The 13,485-nt window shown below is 43.6% G+C and overlaps 1 protein-coding gene across 1 annotated transcript in view; it reads left to right on the plus strand.

The window, feature by feature from the left end:
- Positions 1-748: 748 nt before the first annotated feature.
- Positions 749-13,485, plus strand: part of LOC107109475 (metabotropic glutamate receptor 8-like) — a 331,492-nt gene continuing 318,755 nt past the window's right edge. Inside the window, exons 1-2 of the mRNA XM_015410111.1 lie at positions 749-824; positions 2,842-3,042. Coding sequence (XP_015265597.1) covers positions 749-824; positions 2,842-3,042 — 277 coding nt within the window. The remainder of the gene's footprint in view (positions 825-2,841; positions 3,043-13,485) is intronic.

A 13,485-nucleotide genomic window follows, 5' to 3' on the forward strand; every position in this document is an offset into this window, starting at 1 on the left:
GAAATTTGTTTGACACTGTTAAATGTTCTACATATGTTCCTGCAGAATAAAATTGTCAAAAATAGTCCCAAAGATCACCAATATTGATTGTGTTGGCTTAGTGTGTGATGCTGAGGAAAGTTTGGCTGTCTTTCTGGTGTATTGACTACCTATTGCCCCAGTGGACAGCCTACTGAGCCTGCTGGAGATGGTAGCGGGCGTGGCCTTGCAGTTCCCAAGACTAATAGTGCTTGAGGATTACAACATCCATGCTGATGCTGCCGCTTCCTCACAGGCTTTGGACCTGGTGTCTTCCATGGCAGCACTAGGACTCTCCAAGATTGTTTCAGGTCCCACATATCAAGCAGGCCACATACTGGATTTGATCTTTGGCATGGGGATAGGTACCGATCTGATAACTAAGGATGAAGCACCATGGTCAGATCATTTTGCTCTGAAGGCTTGGCTGAGTGTCCCAGGCCCCTCCTGTCTAGGCAGCAAGTGGATTAATTCTCGCCCATGGAGACTAATGGACTCAATTGGGTTTCAGAATGCTCTGCAGGATCCAGTACCCCCCAGTGATTCATTAGATGAGCTGATAGAGGACTGGAATTTCCATGTCTTTCTTGGCTGGTGAAAGCTGGCAGTGAGAGGATACGGGGCCACCTGGTGGACAGGAGAGGTGGTCCCAAAGGTACCAACCTTGAACCTGATCCAGTACTCCACCAGAAGCCAGTGCCGCTTGCACAGCACAAGGTGGATATGTGTTATGCGCAGTGTCCCTGTAAGGACCCACACTGCTACAACATACCTTTGGAACCACCTCTCCTGGTATAACCCCAGAAGTATGTTGCACTCTGCAGATCAGAATCTACTAGTGGTCCCTGGCATGAGAAACATCCAGCTGGCCTCAACCAGAGCCAATGCCTTCTCTGTCCAGGCTCCAGCCTGGTGGAACTCTCTGCCAAATAACATCTGTGCCCTGTGGGGCTTGTTACAGTTCCGCAGGACCTGTAAGGCAGAGATGTTCTGCCAGACATTTGATTGAGGTCAGTGACTGTCCCATCCTGGCACTTCTCCTTCCCCCTCCTGTGAGATAGCAGCATTACTGGCTTCTCTTGTGCCATCTCCAGCTACATTTTTCTGTTACTGGTTTTTAACCTGTTTTTTAATTGATGTTTTATGACCATGTTATACACCACGCTGAGCCCGGCTTGCCAGGGGAGGGTGGCTGAAAGTGAATGAATGAATGAATAAATAAATAAATAAATAAAGCTTCAGTCAACATTCACTGGCAATTTTTACTCCTGATCCTTCCATAACTATGGGGTTTTTCTACATTCTCATTTTCCTTGCTTATAAGTTCCTATTACTTTGGTTTTTTCTCTCTGTTCCACATGAGTTTTGCTTCCTCTAGTGGTCAATTCAATATTGTTTATATATTTAATTAATTTATACCCCACCCTCCCTGCTGAAGCAGGCTCAGGGCAGCTTACAAGGCCATTGGCATCATAAAAACATCAAGACAATAAAAAAAAAAACAAATTAAAATCGTAAAACAAATTCCAAAGGTGCAACACATATAAGATGGCAAAACTCTGTCCTGATCGGTCACAGTGGGGTCACAATACATATACAGCTGGTGTCTGGCTCCTTGGCACATTGTTCCTCAGTGTGGGCGCAGATGTTGGAGCAGGCAGCAAGGAATGAATTATAGGGTGTAGGTTACCCTGTTGATATTGGGCATTTTAGTGTGGTTTATGTCTCCCTGCAGGTTTTCATGAAAGACATAAACCAATATAATATCCAATTGACCACTAGATGGCACAAAGGTAAAGGTAAAGGTTCCCTTGCTCAAAAGCCAGTCGAGTCCGACTCTAGGGTTGCGGTGCTCATCTCCGTTTCAAAGCCGAAGAGCCAGCGCTGTCCAAAGACATTTCCGTGGTCATGTGGCCGGCATGACTAAACACCAAGGCACACGGAACGCTGTTACCTTCCCACCGAAGTGGTACCTATTTATCTACTTGCAATTTCTTGCTTTCGAACTGCTAGGTTGGCAGGAGCTGGAACTAGAGATGGGAGCTCACTCCATCATGCGGCACCCGGGTCTCGAACTGCTGAACTACTGACCTTCCACAGCCTGCAGTTCAGGGTCTTAACCACTTGAGCCACCGCAGCTCCAAGAGGGCACAAAACACACATGGAAAAGAACCCCCTCCCAAAAAACAGGAACTTTCAAGCAAAGAAATTAGAATGCGGAAAAGGCCCATTGACTCCATCATTTTCTGCTTGTTCTTCAAAAGAGCTGCCATCCTCCCATTTAACAATTACAACACACTGGGACCCTTTTAACAAAATGCAACTTTCAGTGTGCGTAACTGATTTTTGTTTGTTTTTGTTTTTGGCGCAGAATCTTGCAGACTTTGAGATGATCTGGTGCAGCAATTGGGATCAATTGTTCTCATGTTCTCTATATGCTGGCAGGGGTTTTTAGGGATTCTTGGGCACTGTGCAATAGTCCAGGAAGGGGTTAATCAAGAGTCGTCCCTCTCTCTGTGTGAGGCAAGTTGGAGCCATTGCTAGAAGCTAGTTGCGTAAGTCATGGGTAAAGCGGGCATAGGCAGCCACCACCAAGCTGGCTACCCAACCCCCTGATGGAGTGGTTGCAAGTAGAAGTGGTAGAAGCCTGCTCGTTTTTCTCCCCCCTCTGTCGGGGGGGGGGCATGGGCTTTCACCCTGAGCATGAGGCCTGGGGCAGCTACCTATTGGCTAAGATTGCTCCTGACTGTTGGACCCTACTATGAAGACGCAGGGGAGGGGGAAACTGACAGTTTGATTCCTTACATCTTCTCCTTCTCACAGGCTTGGAACGAATTGCAAGAGACTCTTCTTATGAGCAAGAAGGAAAGGTCCAGTTTGTCATTGATGCTGTGTATTCTATGGCATATGCCTTGCACAACATGCATAAAGATCTTTGCCCAGGCTACGTTGGTCTGTGTCCACGAATGAGCACCGTTGATGGAAAAGAGCTGCTGGGTTATATTCGGGCAGTAAACTTTAATGGTAAGTTTGCACTCTTTTTTATCTTCACTAAAGATCCTTCTGAAGTGACAAGATATGTTTTGATCTATATATAGGACACTTTTAAGTGCAGGATTAGAAGCGCCACTGCCTCTCTTTCTTTTAATCAGAAATGTATGTTTTTCCTACCTGCTTTGAAACGTCAAGCATATATATGTCTGCTAATGTTAAGCTTTGCTTGGGGAAAAAAGAGTACAAGTTAAAAATAAGTCTCTGCCAATCAAAATCAAGGGGGAAGTGGCTATTCAGGAAACATCAACCATCCTCTTCACAAGCTATGACTGTGACTCTCTCATTAGGGAAAAGGATTGCAACTCATTCTTAAATGTGTTTAAACTCACTTAATTGTGCCATTTCAATAGAAGATCATTTGAAGTTACCTTCATCTTTAAAGAAAGCTAATGAAAGAATAATTTCTGTCTGAATCTTTTTTTCCCCATTCCTCTATAAATCTACGTATTTCAAAGTACACACAATAAAATATTGTACCATTGGGAATTTGCTGCTGGGGAAGTATGCCTAATGCCCAGTGAAAAAATTAGGCTGATGAGAAGGGTGAGAGGAGGAGTTAGGGTTGCCAAATGGGGCCGGGGGCGGGTAACCCCCCGCTTCGGAGGCCCGATTTCCGCCGTGGCGGAATCGGCCCCCGGGGGGAACCCCGCCCCCGAAGCTGCGTCACCAAAGGTGACGTGCGACGTTGCTGACGTTGGGGGCGTGACTGAGCTCGTCGGGGGGAAAACCATACAATTCCCCCCCCGATGAGCTCGGCCACGCCCCCAACATCAGCAACGTCGCACGTCACTTCTGGTGATGTGCTGCCAGCGCACGCGCGCTCCAACGGACCTCCCGGACGCCGGCAAGGCTCCCCCGCTCCGAGGGGGGAGTCGACTTGGCAACCCTAGGAGGAGTTAAATTCCTGAAAGCTCCGGTTCCCTTCTAAATAATTTTTACCATTGTGCTAGAATGTGTTTGCCAAGGAAATCATGCAAGGTTCTATACAGTATAATTCTTTCTGCCAGACATGCCTGCAGACCATAGGCAGAGTTGTACTGTCTCTCACACTACACTTCAGTGACCTCAGCGGTCAGCTGCCTTTTAAAAAGTGGAAGGACATTTTTGATTTTGCTTCCAAATGGAAACCCTTTTTTGCTCCAAGTAATGTACCAGGAAGACCATTTGGTTGATAGGCATGATTTGCTGTGGTTTGCAATGTTTTCTCCCCTAATGAAGGTTCTTTGTGGTTTCCTTTTTTGAAATTTCCATAAAGGGGATTCCAGTATTCAGGCAATAAATAAACGGGCTGGCTGGGACTCCCCCCCCCCAACACAAAAAGACATTACGGAAAACAGTGTATTTTGCTGGAAATATAGTATCAAAATTAATGGGATCAAACGCCTTGTGGGATGAGGAATATAGGAAGGAATTTTCATTTGGTCAGTACAAGTATGATCAAAATTTGGGGTAATTCATTTTGAGATCTTTGTAACCCTTAGAGCTGGCAAACCAGATTCTCTGCATCTCATTTTCTTTAATAACAGAGTCGTGCATTTGTATATTTAAACTTTTGGTTTTATTGACTGGGAAAAATTATAGTGTTATTATCTGAGATCTGATGAGATTGGATTACCCTGGCTCATGCAGGTCAGGATACTATAATCTCTATAAGGTAGGAACTGTTTTCATAGTTGGGTAATTATGTGGTGCCTAACTTGGATGCACACAGATCCATGATTACATGATTGTCCAGATCCATTACAGTTAAATATTTTTTAACTTTTTAGTTTGCATCCTCAAGTGAAGCAAAGCCTTAACTCACGTAGCTGACAGCAGATCTCTGTTCCTCTTTCCTCTCTTCTTCCCTTCTCTCTCTGCCAATGGCAGAGGGTGATTAAATGGAATGTGCACCCAAAAGCTTTCTACAGTGTTGTGGCTCAAAACTAATGGGACTGAAAGTTTCTTACGAAGAGGTCTGCACATTCTGACTTGACAACCTCTAAAAAAAAGACTGCTTTGAGGTTCAAACTGGGGTTTAAGAGCCCAGGGCCTTTAATTTATCTTACATGAATTTGATAGGATGGGGGAAGACCCTTGGTCTCTGTGCCCTTTTCGTTAGCCCTTCAGGACCACTGGTTGGCCACTGTATGAAACGGGATGCTAGATCAGGTGGATCTTCTTGTAATGTTTATTTGGAAATGAGGGATGCAGGAGCCTTTTCATGCACCCTCATTCGCACTGTGTTATTTTTTTTGGGGGGGGGGGAGAAGCTGGCTTTCCAATTTTAGCAAGAGAGAGAGAGAGAGAGATGTTCTAAAGAAAGACTCATTTTTTTCTATTACACACTCTTAAATCAGAAAACATTTTTGTAGCATTTCAATATTCAACACAGAATTTTTCAACACAACCCGAATACATAAACAGTGCACTTGCAATTCTATAAAGGATATCCTTGGTTGTTCTGCCAAGACCCATAACTGTGGTTAGTCGATCAGAACAACCAGAAACAAGACTAAAAACGTATGTTAAGTACCCTCTTTCATCCATTGAAGCTAATGTAACTGTCAATTAAGTCTGTGATGAACATTTGACATACATCTGACATATACAACAAAGTCAGTCCCTTTCTCTCTCTGGGGTTAGGGAAGTCAAGGAAAGCTGGGTTAAGCTAGGGTGACTTACAGAATCAAGGAAGCTAGTTTCTGATACTCTTACCTATTTATAATTTGATAGTGACTTCTGACTTCTGCAAAGTATAAACATTCCTAAAAAGCAAAAGTCACATGAGGCAAAGTCGTGTACAGTGATATCCTGAAGGCCACACACAGCACAAAGCAGCGGCCTGAAGCCTCCTGGGAAACAGAACCAAAGTTTCAATATAGAAGCTAATTACTATAGAAATTAAAGTATCATAGGTGTACCAGAGATTTTGCAGCGTTTTAGCAGAGGACTGAGACTCAATCCTGCCCTAATTCAGCAACAATGTTCTCATGTTCTTAGTGTGGGAATGAGCACAGAGGAAGAAACAACATGTGGTCCTTGATTTCCATCAGTCTCTATCTGATTTGCCTGCAAGCTGGAGCCAGCACTGCTCCCAGCAGCACAGAAAGGATCTCTGGTGGTGCCCACTGTGAACTGCCATTCACTTTGATGATACTCCTATGCTCTCTGCAAACACGACATTGTAAAATATTATTTTTAGGCACTAAATACTACTTCTGCCGTTGTTCCTGCTATCCCCAGTGCCATCACTATTCCTAACTAGATATTTATATTATGGTTATGCATGCATTTGCCCCCCCCCAGATGGAAGAAAGAGTCAGACAACAAGGTTGGATGAAATAAGGCCACTTTATTAACATCTTAAGGTAACGGCAAGGGCAAATATGAAAAACAGCGGCACGGCAGGGCCTGGTGTCGCTTTGACCCCCATCCTTAACCGTATAAACGGCAAGACACCACGGCCCCGGATTGGAGCCAACTGTAAGTTGCTTGCAAACCCAGCCAAGCCAACGATTGGGATGCGCCTTCAGGAGCCCTCAAACACCACCGCAGCCCCAAGGCACCATCCCAAACCAATTCCTCAATCCACTGACAGCAGTGCAGGGTAGGCGAAAAAGACCCCATCTCAATAGCCAATCAGAGAAGGGGACAAAAAAATCCTACCCGGCCCCCCCTAAAACGGGGCAACCAACCTATGCTTACACTACATACAGGGCGGGTGGGTGGGCCGAGCACGAGGCGAGCTACTGACCAGGGAGAGAGCGGAGCCAGCCTATTAAGGCTGCGCAGGCTCCGCTCCCCCTCTTGGAGCTGAGGCTCCACCGCAGCCTGCCTTTCCTCATTCCTCCTCATGAGGAGGCAAATGCGGGCCCCAGGAGGCATGCCGGGGATGTCTCCTGTGGGGCCGGATTGTGTGCATAAAACCATAAAGAAGAAATCTGGAACCCATGAAAGGAGGCCTGAACTCATGCTGAGTGGTTCAGGGAAAACTCAATTGACACATCCTTCAAAATATGCCCTGCCATATTCTAGTTACTGAAAGAAACAAAGACCTGTGCTAGATTTTGGTGAGTCTGGATGAAATGTAGGGATTAGTGTATGGCTGTTTTAGTTCTGGAATATTTCACATGATTTGTCGACTTTTGTGGATAATAAGGGATATCGTATATCACGCTCTGCCTGCACACCTTGAGGGTTGCCACCCTCTGGCGTCTTGTTGGGCACCTCAGTGGGAGTCTCCTTGGGCCTCAGAATGGGAGGGGAAGGGGTTTGGTCTACCCTGGTCCACCTCCTCCTGGCTGGTCAACTTCTAATGCACAGCCTTGAGCTGCCAGTCTGCCTTCCTACCCAGCCCAATGCCTGGAGCTTCCTTTTATCTGGGACACTTCATTGCACAGGTCACCAACATCATATGCTGGGGTTTTTCCACACCAAGTTTCTGTTGCAGTTTGTTATCTTAACCAATGCTCCCTCTAAGCTGTGAGTCTTGTGAGCAAAAATTCTACTTTGTGAGCTACTGGCATTAAAGTTGTGAGTGAGCTATTTGGCTACTGCATAAATTAGTTTACTCTGGAACCATCCTTCCTGGGCTAAGACAAAAATGTGTGAGCTGGAGGCTAAAGAACTGTGAGCTAGTTCACACTAACTCAGCTTAGAGGGAACACTGTTAACTGAATTCCCCCCCCCCAAGCTGATCATTGCTCTCCTTTTTTTCTCTCTGAGGTTTTCCTTTATTTTTAGACCAGTTTCACAGAGGTCTGGGGGGGGGGCACTGAAAAAACTCAAAGAAAAGGAAGGGAGAGCGATGACCAGAAAATGTCACTGTGTGTAAGGGAGGGGACAAACCAATGTAGTTTAAGCTAAGCTGATGCAAAAATTTACTGTGGAAAGCCTTAGATCTCAAAAGTGTGATCCAATGCCAATCCTATGGTTAGTGCTGTCTTCTGGTTAAGAAAGTGTTTGAAACTTGTGACTGTTGGATAAAGTATAGCAAGCCTTCAGTGCTCAAAAATCAATAGAGTACCTTCCAAATTCATATGTATCTGAATCCATCTTCTGTGGTCATAACATTTCTTCATCTTCCTACTGTGGGTTCCTCAGGAACACTACTCAGTTGGCTTTCAGACTCAGAGCCTAGACTAGGGGCTGGACCATTATAGGTGTTTCCTTCGATATAGTTTTGAAGAACAGTTTGTTTAAAATGGCAATCTCTTACTTGGCTGTATCTGTTAGTAGCACACTAATCCATTAATTGGAGAGCCAGTGTGGTATAGTGATTAAGAGTGGCAGACTAATATCTGAGAGACCTGGGTTCAAATCCTCACTCCTGTCATGGAGGTTCACTGGGTGACCTTGGACCAGTTACACTTACTCAGCCTAACCTACCTCACAAGGTTGTTGTGAGGATAAACAATGTAAGGGGATGTAAGAAGAGGAGAATGATGTAAGCCACTTTGGGTCACACTTGGTGAGAAATATGGGGTAAAATGTTATATGAAAATACTTGATAATTACAGTATTTTTTGCGTTTTAAGTGCAGAATGATCATTCACTTTTCTATGGGTAATCAAATTTACAAATACTTATTTTAAATATTGCTTGTTTACTTGTGCTTGTATTGCAAGGAAAATTTTATTTTCACAACAGCTTCATCCATGTAATATTCTGTGACACTTTCATGACAGCAGAGCAATAATATTCTCCATAGCACAGTGAACCGATATAATTGATATGACATTGGATTCTGTTTAGCTGTATTTCCACAACTTACAATTTAAATGTGGAATAGCTGGTTTTCTCAATTTGATTGTAGTGGAGAGAGCACATCAGTGCAGGAGGCCAGGATGAGGGTATAGAATGACAATTTATCATCTTGAGAATATAAATCCATCCTTTTATGCTATTACATTTGGTTCTGGGGCACCTTGGAGTAAAACCAAACGAAGAAATATTGAAATCAGAATCAATTGCCTCTTGTGTGTGGAGGGATTTTCATGATTAATCCAGTTTCTTACAGAAACCTGGAAATCTTCAGTTTCAGTAATATTTTAGACCCATGTAACATAAAGAGCCTAGCTATAGTAGTGTTACAAATTTAGCTCTGGTGTCCTAGATTTGTAGCAAGTGAGAAAATATAATAAAAATAAAAGTACTGGTCATATGTTCCATTAGTTTCTGTGACTACTTTGTTGTTTCCTATATAAAAAGCAGGCATTTGCTAATTTCTATAGCTGCTATACATGATCCTGCTATATCTGATAGCCTGTATGATGCAGTGCTTAGAATGTTAAACTAGGACTTTAAAGACATCAGTTCAAATCCAGACCCAGCCGTGATGTTTTCTGGCAATAATAAGTCACTAATTATTACTTGTTAGAGGTAGGGTTAGAGGGCCTGGTGTGATGTGGTCCATGGGGTCATGAAGAGTTGGACTCAATTGTGCGACTGAACAACAACAACAAGAGGTAGAGTGAACATTGTACCTAAACAATATCTCTCCTTATATATAATTGAGTTTTTGTCCCCCAACATTCTATGCGTGCCAAAATAGGTTGGCCACATGAGCTGCCAGTCAGCTTTGTGGAGTCCCGCCCATGTCAGCCCCGGCCTGGGTCTTCAGCTCACTCTGCTCTGGTCCTCGGTAGGGGTGTGCAAAAAAAAATAAAATCGGCCCATTCGGATTTGGCCGAATTGGGCAGAATCAATTTCGGCTGGCAGTAAGACTCCTGCATGTCAGTTTCGTCAGTAGGAGCCATTCAAGAGTCTTTCCACCAGCCGACTTCCGGTACGGCGTGTTAGCGGGCGGGCGGGAGCAAGAGAAGCTCCGTCCCCGCACGAACCAATTTGCCTTGCTATGGCCCCCCTGCTTGACAGGGGGGCAAGACCAGCCCCCGGGTGTGCGGAGCTGGTGCAGGGGGCATTTTTATCTGGCCCCCCCGCTCTCGGCAAGGCGGGGGGTGTCCAGATACAGCCCCGACGCCGAGGCAAATTTATACGGAGAAACATGGCTGCCAGCCATGCTTCAAACGTGACCATCCGCTTTCGTTTTTAACATGGACTTGTGCAAATTTGGATAAAAGTTAGAGTTACAACACGGAGGAAAACACGGCTGGAGAGAGACCAGGATTTAGAAGAGGAGGAGAGAGCGAAGATGAGACCCCAGTTAAAAGACGGTCCAAATGGGTAAAGTAAAGCGGCCGAGACTTAATGGGACTATTTGACAAACCAAAAAATACATCGGGGAAGAGAAAAAGAGGCGTCAATGGATGGGCTTAGTAATTGACTTATGGGCAGAGGGAGGATATTTGAAATTGGAACCTAAAAGAGCTGCTTTTAATGGTTTGAAATGGAGAACATAACGCATAATGGAGAGGAACTTGATAACGATATGGAAAAGGTGGAAATGGACTGGGAGCAATTCCTTAAAGCTATTAAAGAGACTGTTGAAGAGACTGTTAAAACGGCAGTGAAACGAGAATGTGAAAATGCTTTTGCACAAATAAGAAAGGAACATAACACACAGACATACATACGTGAGTGGTGCACAGGGGAGGAAAAAGCAAAAGAAGTAGAGAAAGACCAACCAAAAAATAGTGAAAGTAGTAAAGCAGAACAACGGAGTGAAGGTGTAAAGCATAAAACCCTTCAAAGGGAGACAATAAACTATATGGAAAACCCTTATGAGCTTAAACCGGGAATAGTAAAAGAGCATGGAACTATGGTGGAAAATGGCTGTGACTTTAAATTTGGAGGACTAATGGAGCATAGACAAGACCATAACTCTGCACAGGAGGAGAAAAAAAGAAGATTTAAAAGAAGAAAACGGAGGGCATGGAAATTTAAAAGGAAAACTAGATTTTGGACTGAAGAAGAAAGGATAGCTGAAAGGAAAAAAAATGGAAGGCAGAGACTGTTTAAAGGGTATAGGCATAAGGACATGCTGAGACAGAAAAGTAGATTACAAATGTTTAAAAGATGCAATAAGATATATGGGGGAGAGAGTCAGGCTGTGATTAATGAAGGCCTTAGTAGAAAATGAGGGGAATACTATATTGTTCATAAAGTGGGGAAAGAGGAAATTCTATATATATATATAGAAAATAAATGAATAATAATAATAAAAAATAAATAAAAAAGAGCTTAAAAATTATGTACAAAATTATAAAAGTAAGCCCAAATATGGAATACAGAAAGTGCCTTATGAGGTAGGAGACGGTATACGTAGAATCATCATGAATATTTCTAATAATTACAATACAGAAAAGAACTTGGGATTCCAGAAAGATCTGATGGTCCAAAATGTGGAAATATAATGAAAGGGAAAAGGGGAGATGTTTAGGAAAGCTATGTTACGTTATTCTGTGTTGTTAGGAAAATCATGTGATGTACAAGAAATTTATTTCTATGAAATCTGTGTAATTCCATATGATATTGGCTTTTAAAAACCCAATAAACAATTAAATCAAAAAGAGTCTTTCCACCAGCCGAATGTCAATTTCAGCCCCATTATATCCTATGGGCCATTGAAGTCAATGGAGAAAACATAGGGTATATTCTGGGGGCTGGAGGGGAGAGGGCTTGTGGGAGAGACTCCAAACTTGCAAGGTAGCTGCTGGAGCTGCTCCCCAAGATACCAACCAAGTTTCAAGAGCATTGGACCAGAGGGTCCAATTCTATGGGTCCTCAACCAGGTTGCCCCTATCCCCTCCATTGTTCTCTATGGTGGGGAAAAGGTTACTATGTGGATGGCACATAGATGAAGGAAATTTTAAGATAGTTTGTGCACTTCACAGTTAAGCAAATAAATACATTTTTGACTGATGTGATTGGCCATGATATCCCATAAGAAGCAAAATTCTGAAGAATGGCTGGAATGAAAGGGCATGAGACAAAAAGAGATACTATTCACTGTCATGTTTTCTGCGCAGTCCCACATGGGACCTGTACATGCACAGGCCAGCTGCATAAATCCTGAAGCTCCTGACAGTGCAAATCACTCTCCCACCCTTTTCTCATGGTTTACCACCCACTGCATGTACAGAGGGGGGAAGAGGCCCCCCCTCTTAGTTTTCCTTTTGCTAGCGTGGAAGAAGGACGTCTCTCTTTCATCCTCATTGGGGAGGTATGTGGAGGTATTTCACAGGAGGAATTCTGTTTAATTCCAACTGAATTCTCCATAACAGAGCATCTGTCTACTGGTTCAACATCTCACTGGGATATGGCAGGTGAGGATGTGAAGTAAATTCAGTTTTGGCATTCTAATTACAATAGCAGTGCATGGAAAGACATTGTATACTTGTCTAACTCTTAAGATACATGGATGTTATTGCAAAGTATTCTGCCTTTTTCAGCATGTTGGGGTTTATAATGGGAAGCAGATGTTGAAAAGCTTAGCCTGTGAGAGAAATCCCTATTCAGAGGGTTACGAAATATGTGAACAAAGGATTGAGCTCCTCTAAAGATCTAACAATAGGGCATAAAGGCCTGATGCTGACTCCTGGCACTGTTATTCATAGGTTTACTGCCTCTGAATGTGGATGTTCCCTTTAGTCACCATGGCTAGTAGCCACTGATAGACCTGCCCTCCATTAATATGACTAAACATCTTTTAAAGCTGTCTAGGCCTTTGATCTTTTCTAAACTGAGAAGTCCCAGTCTCTTCAACCTTTCCTCACAGGAAAGGTGCTCCAACCTCCTAATCATCTTGGTTGCCCTCTTCTGTACTTTTTCCAGCTCTGCAATGTCCTTTTTGAGATATAGTGGCCAGAACTGCACACATTATTCCAAATGAGGCCATACCATAGATCTATACAAGGACATTAGAATATTGACCACTTTATTTTCAATCCCTTTCCTAATATTCCCCAACACAGAGTTTTCCTTTTTCATCGCTGCAGCACACTGGGTTAATACTTCCATTGAAGTATCTACTACAACACCAAGAACTTTTCCTCTCTCAATCTCAGCAAGTTCAGACTCAGCAAGTTCCCATTAGCCTATACTTGAAGTTGGGAATTTTTGTCCCAAAGTGCATCACCTTACACTTATTAACACAGAACTTCATTTGACACACTGTTGCCCACTCACCCAATTTGTGGAGATCCTCTTGGAGCTCTTCACAGTCATCCTTGGGTTTTTTCGCCATTCTGAATAATTTTGTGCCACCTCAAAACCTGGCCTTTACACTACTCACCCCTAGTTCCAAATCATTTATGAATAAATTAAATAGTACCAGCTAGGCCCATAGCTACGGTGGGGCTATTTGGGGCTCAGCCTCCTTACTTAAATGCACAGCCCCACAAGATTTGTTGCCTAAAATATTTTTAAAGTTAGTTTTTAGCATTTCTTTGAAGACACGCACTCCCTCTGTCTGCCCTCCCTGGCTCCCCCCACTTTTTAAACAGCCACACACCAACAACAGCCTAGAGA

This window comes from Gekko japonicus, unplaced genomic scaffold (assembly GCF_001447785.1).
Source record: "Gekko japonicus isolate JY-2015 unplaced genomic scaffold, Gekko_japonicus_V1.1 scaffold481, whole genome shotgun sequence".
NCBI classification, from domain to species: domain Eukaryota; kingdom Metazoa; phylum Chordata; class Lepidosauria; order Squamata; family Gekkonidae; genus Gekko; species Gekko japonicus.